This window comes from Brachypodium distachyon, chromosome 2 (assembly GCF_000005505.3).
Source record: "Brachypodium distachyon strain Bd21 chromosome 2, Brachypodium_distachyon_v3.0, whole genome shotgun sequence".
Lineage (NCBI taxonomy): Eukaryota > Viridiplantae > Streptophyta > Magnoliopsida > Poales > Poaceae > Brachypodium > Brachypodium distachyon.
In genome coordinates, this window is record NC_016132.3 from 44,554,923 (window position 1) to 44,569,549 (window position 14,627).

General features: G+C 45.1%; 1 protein-coding gene, 1 long non-coding RNA gene and 1 pseudogene across 2 annotated transcripts; 2 read left to right on the top strand and 1 right to left on the bottom strand.

Annotated features, from left to right (window-relative positions):
* Positions 1–643: 643 nt before the first annotated feature.
* LOC100828187 lies at positions 644–3,493 on the bottom strand (annotated as a pseudogene).
* A 294-nt stretch (positions 3,494–3,787) lies between these two features.
* LOC106866001 lies at positions 3,788–5,026 on the top strand. The gene is made up of 2 exons (XR_001405977.2): positions 3,788–4,251; positions 4,353–5,026. It is a non-coding gene; the product is annotated as an uncharacterized LOC106866001 (long non-coding RNA).
* Positions 5,027–10,006: 4,980 nt separating this feature from the next.
* Positions 10,007–12,262, top strand: LOC100828487 (cytochrome P450 72A15). Its single transcript, XM_010235164.3, has 4 exons — positions 10,007–10,616; positions 10,808–11,052; positions 11,150–11,534; positions 11,667–12,262. Exons 1-4 carry the CDS (start codon positions 10,098–10,100, stop codon positions 12,090–12,092), a joined length of 1,575 nt encoding a protein of 524 aa, XP_010233466.1. The 5' UTR covers positions 10,007–10,097; the 3' UTR covers positions 12,093–12,262.
* Positions 12,263–14,627: the final 2,365 nt, after the last annotated feature.

Consider the following 14,627-nt stretch of genomic DNA (forward strand, 5'->3'; position numbering starts at 1 on the left):
AGTAATAACTCCATGCAAGGTGGACAGGCGGAGTTTCAGAGGTTTTGCTCTTGGGTTCCCTTTGCTCTTTGGATGGAGAAAATGTGGTGGCTACAGACCTACAGTCCGTCCGTTTCCCTGGATGCAAACACCCAGACCACCTACATCTTCTTAACACATGGTGTATCTACTGGGAGAAACTGAACGTGCAATCAATTATTCAAACATACTCTACGCTCCCATCGGAATTTGGAGGAAAGGAATGGCCGTGTATGGGCTTGATTAAATCCAGATATGTTGTATTTACAGTTCCTACTGTGCGACCTAAAACCAGATTCACTTCCTAACACCCAAGTTGCCTACAATAGTAATAACGAGAAGAAACAAAGAGTATAAGCACAAAGTGCCCAAGACCTACAACAACAAAGAGCCAAGCACCAATTTGCAAACTTCTATTTTCGAAATTCTCCTTTTCAAGAAACACCTCGCCGGGTATCAATATAAAACAGCCATGCAGCTAGCACCGTGTATTACTCATTGAACAATGGACATTATCTCATTAAACGGTTAAACCTGACCGTGAACTTCAGCTACGTTGTGGCTGATTTTATTCCACAAAGTTAAGAAACTAATCACATTGCATTCATGCAAATAGTTCAAAACGTAAATCATAAACAAGAATTAATAAGCAGCAGTAAGATCGACTAGACAAATATCAACCCAGCATGCACGAAGCTAGCAGCAACAAGGTTTATAACTCAAACTAACATGCTGTTCATAATCTAACCATTAATTAACCATCCAAGTGTCAAGTACTAGTTAACAACTAACATCCAGGGAGGTTCAACTAGGTCCCTGAATGAAGCACAAAGTTCCAGAATACCGGAAAAAGAGATCAACGAGCTCTTAACACAGCCAGTAGGACATAAGGATTTCAATTTTCAAGGAGCAACATATTGCTTGAGCATCATGCATCAGGATCGCCAAAATATCACCACTACCATCCTGCCAAGTTCCTAAGTGATCCTACAAGAACAAGTTCATCAATATAGTGCACTTGATATCTGAGTCAAGTCCCATCTGATCTTAAAATATTTAAAAACTCGGGCTAATTTGAAAGCTAGAAATGGCAGAATTTCATGCATTCAAAAGGGTGCATCTATATGCTAGCAGTGTCGAACTGCCACGAAAAAGCAGGACTAAAGATCATCTCATATGCATTCTTGAAAGTTTGGTGATGCAGAGGGTATAGAACAAGGGCTAGAACAAAGGGACCCATCAACATTTACTATCCTAACGAAGGTGCAGGTGTACGTACAGTTAAGTAAACGGTAAACCATGCCCCATATCCCATTGACTACCTTCAGTTCACAACATTACGTATTATGCTTTGGCAACAAATGTAGGCTTTGTTGGGCCACCTCCAGCCTTCACATCACTTCCTTCAGAGCTTCCCATAGACAAAGCTTGATCTTTTGAACAGGGAGCCTAAAGAATTTACAGCTCATGTAAGTATTGTGAACCACCCTAAACATGTACGGTGTTTCTACTCAGAATTAAAATATGCACATCCACCGATGCTGCCTCAGTGGAAATATACTGCGGTAAGCAGACACCAGAATGTAATTAGCCCATTAGAACATACTTACATGAATAGTAATGCTCAAAGGGTAAAACGGTTTCTATTTTGAACGAAGCAGTCAAAAAACCTACAGAATAATTCAGGACAAAGAAGAAGCCTACAGAATAGCATTTACATCTATAAATATACTATTTACATATAACTGTAAGCTTGTATCAATGATGCCTTGACACGAATAATTTAGAATATCTTCTTTAGGAAATCAAGCGCTTCATTTGTCAAACACAGAATAACAAGCCCAGCGCTTCATCTGGTAGCTATCCATGCTTAGTATAATTTGTTTAGATTTTGCAATTCTATGGTTCAGTATTCTCGTGTGAAATAGAATTGCAAAATCTAAACAAATTATGCTAAGCTTGGATAGCTACCAGATACCCAGAACAGTCCATTAATTCCCTGCTCTCAGGTAAATAAAAAATTGAACATATTCTAGGTACCAAACGTAGAAAAGAACTGTACCAACAGCATCTGCACACGAATGCAAGGGCTCACCTTATCGCGTACCAAAGAAGGAGGCCACGCCATTACATAGGGATGGACAGGCCTGTGATAATCTTCGCAGATCTTTTTCAGCTTCGCTGTTTCCAGGCAGAAAGAAAGGCACAACTGAGGAGGTTCAGTATCCCCGTCATAGTCAGTATGCAGGTACACAATGCCATTGATAACATCCCTAACCCGCAAAATGATATAAGAGCCTTCTGAACACTCCGTGACGCGACGAATCGTTTTCAGTGGAATCGTGTGGCTTAGCGCCCACTCCTCAACACCATCATCCGCCCATGTCATCGCCCCACATATCAGGGGAAACGATACAGAGCCTCCCATCCTTGGTATTACCAACCACAAAATTACCATGACAGTCTTCCAAGAGTGGCGCCAGTTGCATTTGAGAGAACTGCAGTGTCGCAGTGTTGAACACTGTCATGTAGGGTTTCCTGGGATGTGTCCAATAGACGGACCCATTCACCATCTTACCAGTGGTTCCCATGTTCGCAGTCATAGGGAAAATCTGCCACTTGGTGCTGTCCGACGAGATGATTGCGATGCGCGGCCGTGACGAGCCGAAAGAGAAGTCATAAGATATCGACAAGCCAAAAGAGAAACAGACCACACTGAACGAGTTGGGGTCATCTTCGGAGAAGACTATGTGGAACTCAAAGTAGAAGGAATCGGGGATCACGTCGGGCGGCAGGGGGAAGAGACGCAGTGCCCGTGTGATAGGGTTGTAGGCAGCTAACAATTCAGCCTTCCGGTTGAAGAGGACGACATAGCCGTCGCAGCATCGCTCAATCTCCCACGAGGGGAAAGCTTCGTCCTCCCTCCTCCTCCCTCCTCCTCCTCCTCCTCATCGTTCTCATCCTCTTCGTCGTCGTCGTTGTCCTGGCTGTCGTCTTTACGGCAGTCTTCGTTGTCGTCGTAAACGCCTTGGTTATCGCCGACGCAGTCTGGGTCTGGGAGGCCGGCGAGAGAGAAATCGCCGCCGCGGACAACGGCGGCGAGGTCTCCGTTGCGGCGGTGGTGGGCGGCGAAAGAAGGGATGTCGGCATCCCGGCGTTGGGTGAAGAGGCCGAGGAAGCGGGGCCTGTGGAGCTCCTTGAAGCGGCGGCGGAAGGCGGGGGACGAACGTACAACGTGGAGAAAGGTGCTGCAGGTGAGGGCAGCGCGGACGAGGCTCGGGAGGGACGGGAGACGAACGAATACCTCGCGGAGGAGGTCTTCGTCGAGAGCATGTATGGTGGTGGGAGCGGCCGTGGGGAGTTTCGCCGGCGGCGGCGGCGCATGCTGGGAGGCCATGGCTTGACCCAGGAAGTGGGGAACGGCGAGGGCAAGGGTTGTCTTGTCTCGTGTCTTCCAGATTCCGAAAGAAATGGCAGTTCTTGAGGAAGCTGAATGGGCTGGGCTAGCACACTAGCAGGAAGCCAGGAAGCCGGCCCAGAGTACAAGAACCGTGTTGTTTTTTAAAACAAGTGTACTCCACGGAGCACGGAGTACAAATATCGTATTTAGTATTTGTAGTCAAAGAAAAAAGTGTACAATATTTACAGATGCTAAACAAAAGGATGAACGGAAAATCTAAACTCCTGCCGTCCGGAAACTTGTCTTACGCACGTACGCACTGCGCTGCGTCCGATTCAGGTCTTCTTATTTCTGTCCGTTCATCCTTGAAGCAAGCTGTCGCTTCTATCTCTTTCTTCCTCCTCGCGTCCATCCATTCCCCGCTGCTCCCAGTTCCCCAATGTCGACCGTCGAGCCCAGCCCCCTGCACGGCCAGCAGGTGCTCCGCTCTCCTCGATGGCTCGACCCCGGCCCCCATCATGCTCTTCTCCCCCAAGGCCCATACAAAAATCTATCCTCCCTCATCAAATCCCCCATCTCTACCTTTTGGATCTCAACCACTTCAAATGAAGCCATGGCTGCGCGAGGTCCTCGTCGGACGTGTCCGGCGGCGTAGCCAATGGCAAAAAGTGCAGCTAGAACTATGACCGGCTCACCTCTGCTCCATTCCTTGACGGGCTGATTCTCCACACCCAGGGATCGAGGAGGCAGCTCTCCCCAAGGCCTTCGACCAGAGCTCCGAGCCTACGCCTGTAACGTCGCCGCCATCACCAATCTCCTCTCCATCCCGCGAGGTGTGTATGGTGACTCCACTCCTTGGAACCAAACCCGATGCAAATACTAGTGTTCTTCTCGATGTTCTACAAATTGAGGTGTCAGAGGTGCATGCTTGTAGGTGTTACAATATGGCTCGTCGAAATTTATGCACCCATGTGCAACAACTGCACAAGAGAGGGATCTTGTAGTGTCACTGGTTGTGCTGCTATACGTGTGTGGGCAACCTGGGTGGACGAAGATGCAGCAGGAGCAGCAAATTTCTGACCAAGGCCTTGCCTGTTGAACACACAAGCATCTCAAGTTCCTTACGGTAGTTGCATCGATCTGTGAAAATGTGCATGGTAGTCCCACAGTATAGCAAGGTGAGGCAATGATGTATCCTCCCCGCCCCCTTACGTATCATTTGTATTGCTCAGTTTTATCTTTCCATTTCACACATTTCACACTTCAGGGAGGAAGGTGTTTTATATGCACACAAGGTGATTGTAGTAATGCCAATGTGAGAAAAGCTAGCTTACATAACATGTGAGGCAGGTGAGATGTTACGTAACAAATTTGGGATTGTTTGGTTTGTTGATTCCTTTGTGGAATGGACTAATGTCACCCAATTTGACCCCCCTCAACCATTTATAGCGTGTATGTTGTTTAGTGGCTATCACCTTAGTTGTCAGCCTATGATGTTCTACTTGTTGTTAAGGTAACACAAGGACATCATAGCATGTGAGGGATATTGTTATCACCATGCCATTGATATAGTTACCAACCTTTGATATTACAATTACCACAATTTCATTGATTTAGTTACCCAACTAACCAAGTAATAGTTACCATAATAGCATTGACAAAATCATCCTCCTGATTGGGTTACAATTCCCAACTGTCTCCATAGCATCAATAAGTTACCAACATGGTACCGATGTTCTTGTTCGACTCTCCATGTTACAGTCATCACCATGACACTAACATAGTTACCAACCTAGGTCACAGTTAACTACCATCATATTTACCAATGTAGTTACCCAGGTATCCACGTTATAGTTACCACCATGCCACTGATACAGGTACCATCCTTAGAGGTTACAACTAACTACGGCACTGCGTGTGGGATGGGTGTAGCTAGCTTCTTGGCCACGGCTTATGGAGTTACCACATTAAAGCAGATATAGTTACCTAGTTGTCCAGATTAGAGTAACCACCACTTTTGCTAATGTATTTACCCAACACTTAAAAGTACAGTTACCACCATTGCGTCAAAGTTACCACCTACCATAAAAAAATTGATATACTTGTCAAATATTATAGTTACCAGCATCATACCTATGTAGTTACCCAGTGTCCACGGTATAACTACCGGCATTTTGCTAATGTAGTTACCCAGCATTTAAGAGTACAATAACCATCATATTACTTATGGAGTTACCAGTTGTTTGGTTAAAAACTTGTACCCCATTTCATCACAAAAATGATATAGTTGCCAAAAATTGTAGTTACCAGTGTGCTACCTATACAGTTACCAGTGTGGTATACTTACTCGTTGGTAACTTACGAGTTTGACGAAATTCACCTGAACATATTGTATCTACTTGTGGAAAATCTGGTCTTGTAACTCATATATTATCGGTTGGTAACTTCTGATCTCAAATGAAGTCGCCGAAGCATCTTGTTTTAAAAGCCGATGATAAGTGTGAATGGTTAGGTAACTTGATCATTTATGGGTCGATAACTTCTGAACTTGAAGAAAGTGGTCTAGAACCATAACCAAGTGAATTCTCCATTCACTTAGGTTATAGTTACCATCATGAAACTCATGTAGTTATCCAACCGTTTAAGTCACAATTACAATCGGGACACTGATTTAGTTATCCAACGGTTTAGGTTACAGTTACCATCATGACACATGTAGTTATCCAGTCATTTAGATTACAGTTATCATTATGACTCATTTGTATCCAGTCGTTTAGGTTATAGTTATCGCCGTGTCAGTGATATAGCTATCTGAGTATGTAGGTTTCAATTACCACCGTATCACTAACATAATTATTCAGGGTTTTGGGTGAAAGTTACCACCTGCATTACAACACCGATGTAGTTAACTAGGTTTCGTGTTACAATTACGTACTAATGGATTGTTACTAATGTGGTACTGACGTAGTTACTCACCATGGCACCGCTGTAGTTAACGAGCTATCCATGCTACTGTTCACGACCATGGCACCGTTGTAATTACCAAGATATCCAAGTTCATTGGTGTTCGAGTGATATAGTTTTTGAAGTGGGGTAACTACCTGTGCCAAGGTTTGGTAACTCACGCGCTGGTCCTTGGTAGCTTTTGAGTTCGAAAAAAAGTTGTCAGAACATACTCAAGTGAGATCTAGTTTTGAAGCACTCGTTGTGACGAACTCAACGGTGAAAATGGATCGTAAATCCGTTGTGCCATCTGAGAGATAACACATTTTAAATTTTTAGATATAGAAAGAATCTTGACTAACAGGAGCATGCATCTCATTCTTGTTGTTTTCTTGCATGCATGCAAGGGGTTTCTGTTGTGCGGCTCGCTCGGGCTCCCGTCGAAACCAAAACATATCGGGAAGGATACGTAGCTAGGTTTGGGGGCTCGTTGAAAAAACGTTACGGGCTCGCCTCGTGCACTGCCGCGCACTCGGCTCGCGGGATCGATTAGATTGGGAAGCATATTGCTGCTACGCTAACGGCCATACGGCTGCCAAATAGCACGGTCCAAGGATGAAAGAAACAACAGCATGAATTTGAAATGCTATTAGTGTAACTTTGTTGTCCAACATCTGAGTTATCGTGCCATTGTTTCATGAGTAAATTATAGAAAAAAACCACCACATTAGTGGCTAGAGTTTCACATAGGTACCAGTTTACGTTTTAGTTACTAAAAACCACCGGATTACACTGAGTGCTCGGTTGCTAGCGAATAACCTCGAAACTGACGGCACGGACCCACTGGTCAGGCTAACGTGGCGTGCCAACGTGGCAATCTTCTTCCCCCTCTTTGCCTTCTTTCCCTTCTCTGCCTAAATCAAGCTCAAGAAACCCGTCGCCATCGGCAAGCTGCCATCCACGCTCGCCAAAGACCCGGAAAAAGAGCAGCAGCGAGCGGCGACCCAAAGCCCCCAAATCCATGGTGAAACCACCCTACTCGTGCGCGTGGCGCCACCCCGTACGGCTGCCTCGCCTGCCGCCCCGTGCGCCCGCCTGGCCTCGCCCGCGCCCGCCGTCCCGTGCGCCCTCCGCCGCGCCTTGCCCGCCTGGCCTCGCTCGCGTCCGCCGCCGCACCTCGCCCGCCACCCCGTGCGCTAGCTGCCGAGCCTCGCCCGCGCCCGCCGCCGTGGGCCCGCCGCCTCGCTTCTCCCGCGCCTGCCTCCCCGTGCGCCCGCCGAGCCTCGCCCGCGCTCGCTCCTCACCCATCTCGCCGCGCTGAGGCCAGCTGACGGTGCTCCCTCTCTCCCGCGCCTGGGCTGGCTGGTTGGCCATGAGGTAGGGCGGAGATGATGGGGTGGCGGTTGGCGCCGAGGAGGATCTGCGTCGGGAAGATGAGGTGCAGCCGCCCAGCCTCGCGCCCTCGCCTCCCCTGCGCGGCCACCTCGCTTGCGCCCGCGGCCGCCTCCTCGCATGCATTGGCCGCCCGTGCAGCTTTTGGATCGGAAACAGAGAGAAGAAGAGATTGACTATTCAATTGCCACCCTGGCACCCCAGGTTGGCCTGACCGGTGGATCCATCCCGTCAGTTTTGAGATTATTCGCTAGCAATGGGACACTTAGTGTAATCCGGTAGTTTTTATTAACTAAAACGTAAATTGGTATCTACCTGAAACCTTAGCCACTAATGTGGTGGTTTTTTGTAATTTACTCTGACTTCATTGGCTCTCAGAGCATCAAGTCTTCATGAATGAGTTGTAACGAATGAGGTGTGTTGGGCCAAGGCCCAAGACTCATGTCCTAATTAAATTTCGTGAAATCTCAAAAAGCTGTCTATGAAGTGGGATAAGAGGAGTTGGATAGTCACACCTTGCTGGGTAGAGTGTGTGAGACCAATATGAAGTGACGTTGGTTCTCACTTCATTAGCAACGGAACGATGGGTTATTCCCACCAGTGCTCCTCCTCCTCCTCCTCCTCTCCACGATTCAACCTTGTTATTTGCTACCTCGCTCGACAATCGACCCAGAAGAATCGGTCCCCAACACAAGCTCGGTTAGAAATCAACCGCGCGGAGGCTTCCTAGCGGAGTTCCATAAGATAACCCCCCCCCTAAAGTACAACGAATAGACATAATAGAAACGAACACAGATAACGAAAATCCTTGATGAAACTAAAAGATTCGCCATAGTCTTTGGAAATCAACTTTTCTTCACGTATTTGATGACGAAATTGCAGAATGACATAATCGCACAAGCTATACTAACCTTACAAGTTTTGAAAAACTGCGTGACCCGCCCAAGTCAGATAGTGAGAACATAAGATCTTGAAATGCACTTTGGGCAGGGACACACCCTTGCAAAACTAAATGTGAATTAAAACACATCAGCAAATTCACACCAAAAAAGACCAAAAAGGAGAAAAGGGCTTTGAGAACCACTGACTTCATGTAGTAGATTGCAGTGCCTACGGTGTGACGAGAACGGAGGCAGGACACCAGTATTGTAGACCAGGGGCAGACCTAGGTTAAGAGGTGTGGGGATAGCTGCCCCCACTTAAATTTGTAATCTTCTTACACTATATCAATATATTGAGATTGCCCCCACTTATTAAGCCTAATCATCTGCCCAAATTTCTCTACTTTTGGTGTATCACCAATCTTCTAGGTAGACAATGTCGTCTCTATCTCCAAGTCACGACCGCTAAAAACATACAAACTTAACAAGAAAGGTAGCAAAACTAGATGGTAAAACGTTGATATATTGTCCCCTTCCCCGCTTCAAAGCATATCTAAGCTTTCTAAAGAATAATGGTGGCCATGATTTTTATAGTTGTGGGGTGTCTCGTGTGTGGTAAGCCTTTTCTTTTCTAGTGGTACTTCTTCTATTTCTAAATGTAAGAAGTACCAGCTTTGTTCAATTCAACATTCTTAAATTTTGGCCAAATTTATAGAAAAATCTACTACTCCCTCCGTCTAATAAAACATGTTTCAAGATTGTCAAAATTTGAATGTATCTAAACATGACTTAGTGTATAAATGAATTCAAATTTATTCAAAGTTGAGACATCATTTGTTGGACGGAGGAAGTACCATATACGACCCTAAATTAGTTTGATTGAATCCATCATGATATATTTTTCATATTATACCTATTTGATATCCTAAATGTTGATACATTTAAATTTGGACTTAGAAGATATGACTTTTTACGTTTAGAAACTAATCTAGTACTACTAGACAGGACCTTTGGCGGTGTAGTTTGGCACGGTAGGCCGGCCTCTAGCGTCATAAAGATAGGCCTCCAAGGCTCCAAAGCCAGACAACAGATGGATGTCGCCTCCCTGCATGCCAGTATTTTTCTTTGACTGATCTTTTTCAATCGGAATATCTTGTTCTCCAAGCTCGCCATGATCAGCTTGTCCATTCGTCTTAAACTCCAAGAAAACTTAAAGAAATGGGAGGAAGCGAGACTAATCCCAACACAGTGACACCTCCATGTACCACGATGCCAAATTAGTCTTTCACGCCAAGAAATCTTAAACAAAATGGGATAACGAAGACAGACTAATCCAACGCAGTGACACACTGACACCTCTATATAACATGATGCCTGATGCCGTACCGTAATCGCCCAGTCAAAAGCACCCTCCCGTCAGCTACTAGTAAAAGTCGTACAGCCTTCATCTCTTGAGAGAAACAATGGCTTTAGAATTCCCTGGCTCAGTGCCATGGAGCTTCCTCCTGTACGGACTCCCGGGCTCCGTGCTCCTGTGGCAGGCCGGCGTGCTGCTGGACCGGCTGTGGTGGCGCCCGCGACGGCTGGAGCGGACCCTGCGCGCGCAGGGCGTCGGCGGCACGCGGTACCGCTTCCTCCTCGGCGACCTCAAGGACTTCGGCCGGCTCAACGACGAGGCCTGGTCGAAGCCCCTGCCGCTGCGCTGCCACGACATCGTGCCCCGGGTCACGCCGTTCCTCTGCAACAACGTCCGGGACAATGGCAAACCGTGCTTCTCGTGGTTCGGCCCCATCACTAACGTGGCCATCACTGACCCCGAGCTTGTCAAGGACGTGCTGTCAAACAAGTTCGGCCACTTCGAGAAGCCCCAGTTCCCGGCGCTGACCAAGCTTCTCGGCAATGGCCTCACGACCCATGAGGGTGAGAAATGGGTCAAGCATAGGAGGATCCTCAACCCTGCTTTCCATCTTGAGAAGCTAAAGGTCAGCGGCCGGAAAAATCTCGCATCATTTTGAACAAACTAGTTCCACGTTTTGAATTTGCCTATTTCGTGCGTATTTCGCCTCAATTTTGTATTTTCTTTGGAAATTGGAACGGTACAAATTAACATCCTGGAATAGCTAGCTTGCCATTTACTGTGACTTTTTGCATTGACCGTTGACCTAATATGCAGCTCATGCTACCGGCTTTTTCTGCGAGCTGTGAGGAGCTTGTCAGCAGATGGAAAGAGTTCCATGGTTCTGACGGTTCTTGCGAGGTGGATGTATGGCCGGAGCTCCAGAACCTCACCGGAGATGTCATTTCTCGTACCGCTTTCGGTAGCAGCTATGTGGAAGGAAGAAGGATTTTCCAACTGCAGTCCGAGCAAGCTAAGCTCTTCATAGGTGCGATCCAGCGGATTGTCATTCCTGGTTACCTGTGAGTTACTACTAATTATGTGGTTCCTTCCGATTTTCTTTTTTTTGCTCTGTTTCTAATGCTATATATGGGAGCTGAGCTGGCTGATGTTCTCTAGGTGCTTGCCCACCAAAAACAACAGAAAGATGCGCAAAAATAATAAGGAGGTAGAATCTATTTTACGAGGACTAATTGGAAAAAGAATTCGAGCTATGGAACAAGGTGAAGGCCGCGACGATGATCTACTTGGTCTATTGCTAGAGTCAAACTTGAGAGACACGGACGAGAATGGCCAATCTAGCAAGGGGATGACAATCGAAGACGTCATCGAAGAGTGCAAGCAGTTCTACTTGGCAGGAATGGAGACAACGTCAGTGCTCCTGACATGGACAATGATCGTACTAAGCATGCATCCGGAATGGCAAGACCTTGCAAGGCAGGAAGTTCTAGGCCTGTTTGGAAGGAACAAACCTGAGTACGAGGGCCTTAGCCGACTCAAAACCGTAAGTACTTATCGAAATTAATACAGTTGATTTTGTTTCACTCAACTCAGTGGCATGTGTCACCGTGTAAGGATTTAAATCGGCTCTCTAACTTGGTTAGACATTTTTGCTGTGTCTTATCACCAACTACAGGTGACCATGATCCTTCAAGAGGTTCTCCGTTTGTATCCACCAGCCACCGTATTCAGCCGGAAAACATACAAGGATATGGATATTGGAGGCGTCAGGTACCCCGCTGGCGTGTTTATTGAGGTGCCGGTGTTGTTCATAAACCATGACCCAGACATCTGGGGAAGTGATGTCAACGAGTTCAAACCGGAAAGGTTTAGCCAGGGGATTTCGATGGCATCCAAGCATCCAGGCGCGTTCTTGTCGTTTGGTTGGGGGCCACGGGTTTGCATCGGCCAGAACTTCGCATTGCTTGAGGCCAAGATGGCACTAAGCATGATTCTTCAGCACTTCGAATTCGAGCTCGCCTCGTCGTATACACATGCACCGCATACTGTGATGACGCTGCAGCCGATGCATGGTGCGCAAATTAAGCTCAGAACTATCTGACTACATATATATATTTAAAATGCTAATATTTTTTTTCAGGTGACTAATATATTGTGTTAGATATGTATTTTATGGTAAACAATGTTGCTTGTGTGATGTGAGCTTTGTACGAGTGAATAAAAATGACATAATTAATTATGCTAATTGTTGTTAGTGTTGTTGTATGTTTATTCAAATTGTTTGTACATATCGCTAGGTTGCACGTATCAAGCTATCATATACTGTGTTAGATATGTATTTTATGGTAAGCAATGTTGCTTGTGTGATGTGAGCTTTGTACGAGTGAATAAAAATGACATCTTAATTATGCTAATGGATTTGCTTGGTCCCAAGCGACTGAGAATCTATATTTCTCAGTCGACTTGTCTGGACCATTGAATTTGCTTGGAGATGTGTGCAGGTTTTCCTTTTCTCAATTCTTTGTACATGTTGTGTCCGCTTGCTTTTCTAAGCTGGTTATTTTTCTTTTGACCAATTTTGTTTGGTTCTTGTTCTATTATTTTATTTTTATATCAACGCTCGAGCGTTTTGGGGTGTACCTGCAGTTCTCTGGATTTTTGTTTGTCAGTTCTTTGGGTGTTTAATTACACTTATTAATACATTACTTATTTACATTTAACTATTACGTTTTTGCGCCTCATCCAATACAACGTTGTTAGCTTTTTTTCATTTGTCAATTCATACACACCTATATAACACATTTGCTACGGGCTCAGTCGCACGAGAAATATTGTTTCTCAGTTGGTTCAGTTACAAAGATAGGATACATCGATTGATGACTGAATTAAATTATGATGTTCCACTTGGACGTTGTGAGTTCGACTCCCGGGTGTCTATTTTTTTGGTTCCCTTTTTGTTCATTTGTCTTTTTTCTTTTCTTTTTTCTTTTATTATTTATACAGGATATTTATACATTGCTTCGTTTTTATTTTTTCGCTCTCTTGATTTTCTTTGTTCTTATTTTTTCTTACTTGCAGTTCCAATTTGATGTGACATAAAGATTTATTGCACCATCGGACGACTAAAATTGCACATGAAATTTTGTGTGCAAATTTGGATTTTGAAATGTGCAATTAGATATTGCACCTTCGGACGGCTAAAATTGCACATCTTTTTTTGCATACAAATTTGGATTTTGAAATGCACAATTGGATATTGCACCTTCAGACGGCTAAAGTTGCACATGAGATTTTGTGTGCAAATTTGGATTTGAAATGTACAATTGGATATTGCACCATCAGATGACTAAAATTGCACATGTTTTTTGTGTGCAAATTTGGATTTTGAAACGTGCAATTGGATATTGCTCTTCGGATGGCTAAAATTTCATGTGCAATTTTTAGAACCGAGCACAAAACTTCACGTGCAATTAGAAGCGCGCATAAAATTTCACGTGCAATTTTTAGAATCATGAATAATTTTTTTAAACCACGCATAAAATTTCTCGTGCAATTTCTAAACTTTAATAATCTGAAACCTGTTGTCATTAATGATTTCAACAAGAAAACCCAAAAAAAAAAGACTAGGCTGCGTGCATGTACGAATCGGAAAATGTGGCTGGGCTAATTCACATTTCTCAGTCTACTGAGGCTTAGGCAGGCCCTTATGCTAATTGTTGTTAGTGTTGTTGTATGTTTGTTCAAATTGTTTGTACATGTCACTAGGTTGCACGGGGGAAGCCATTTCACACATGCAGTTCAGATTGCACATCATACATGGTTTTCACCTCTGTCGCTACATCAAGGTACCCCACACAAGATTGAGTAACCGCGACGTGTGTGATGGGAAGGGGGGAAGATGGGGTCCACCACACAAGATTGACCCTGATCGAATCGTAGCATTGCAAGTCCCGCTGGTAGTTGTTCTTAGCATTAGTCCGGTCTCTCCTCAATATATTTGAGGTCATCGTCCCTTTATCATTCCGAAGATCGACTCATGGGAAACATAACTTTGGTTTGCCAGGGAACATGGCTTTGGCCCATAAACCAGAAAGGAGTTTATCCCATGGATCATGGTACGAGCTGCCCACAAGACGCTAGGCACTTCATCTACCCATTGCTTATCATAACCGCTCAAACAACAATTTATTCATCTGTTGTAAAAGAATTATTTTTGTTCTCTCCACTTACCCATTGCTCACTGGGTGGGCAATGGAAGCAAAAGAATTTATTTTTTCTGAAATGGACGACGCTTCTTCAGAGCTGTGCATCAATCGATCTAGCATTTATATTCTTGGAGACGCAAAAAACGTTCGGATCTCATATATTACAACTAAAATCAAGACAACAAACTAGGAGAAAACATACTCCTCCTGTCATACCGCTCTGGTGTCGCCTCAGAACTCATCTAAGAGACATCATGAAGCAACTTCGTTGGATCTCAAATCATCGTCCTTTCTAGGTCGCAAAGGCAGAAACAGACAACACCACCACACCGGCTGTCCACTGCCGAATTGCCAGAAGTATCGCCAACTGTGGCTCCACCTTCAACTTTCGGTGATGCCACGAAACGGGCCCAACCATGACCACCTCGTGG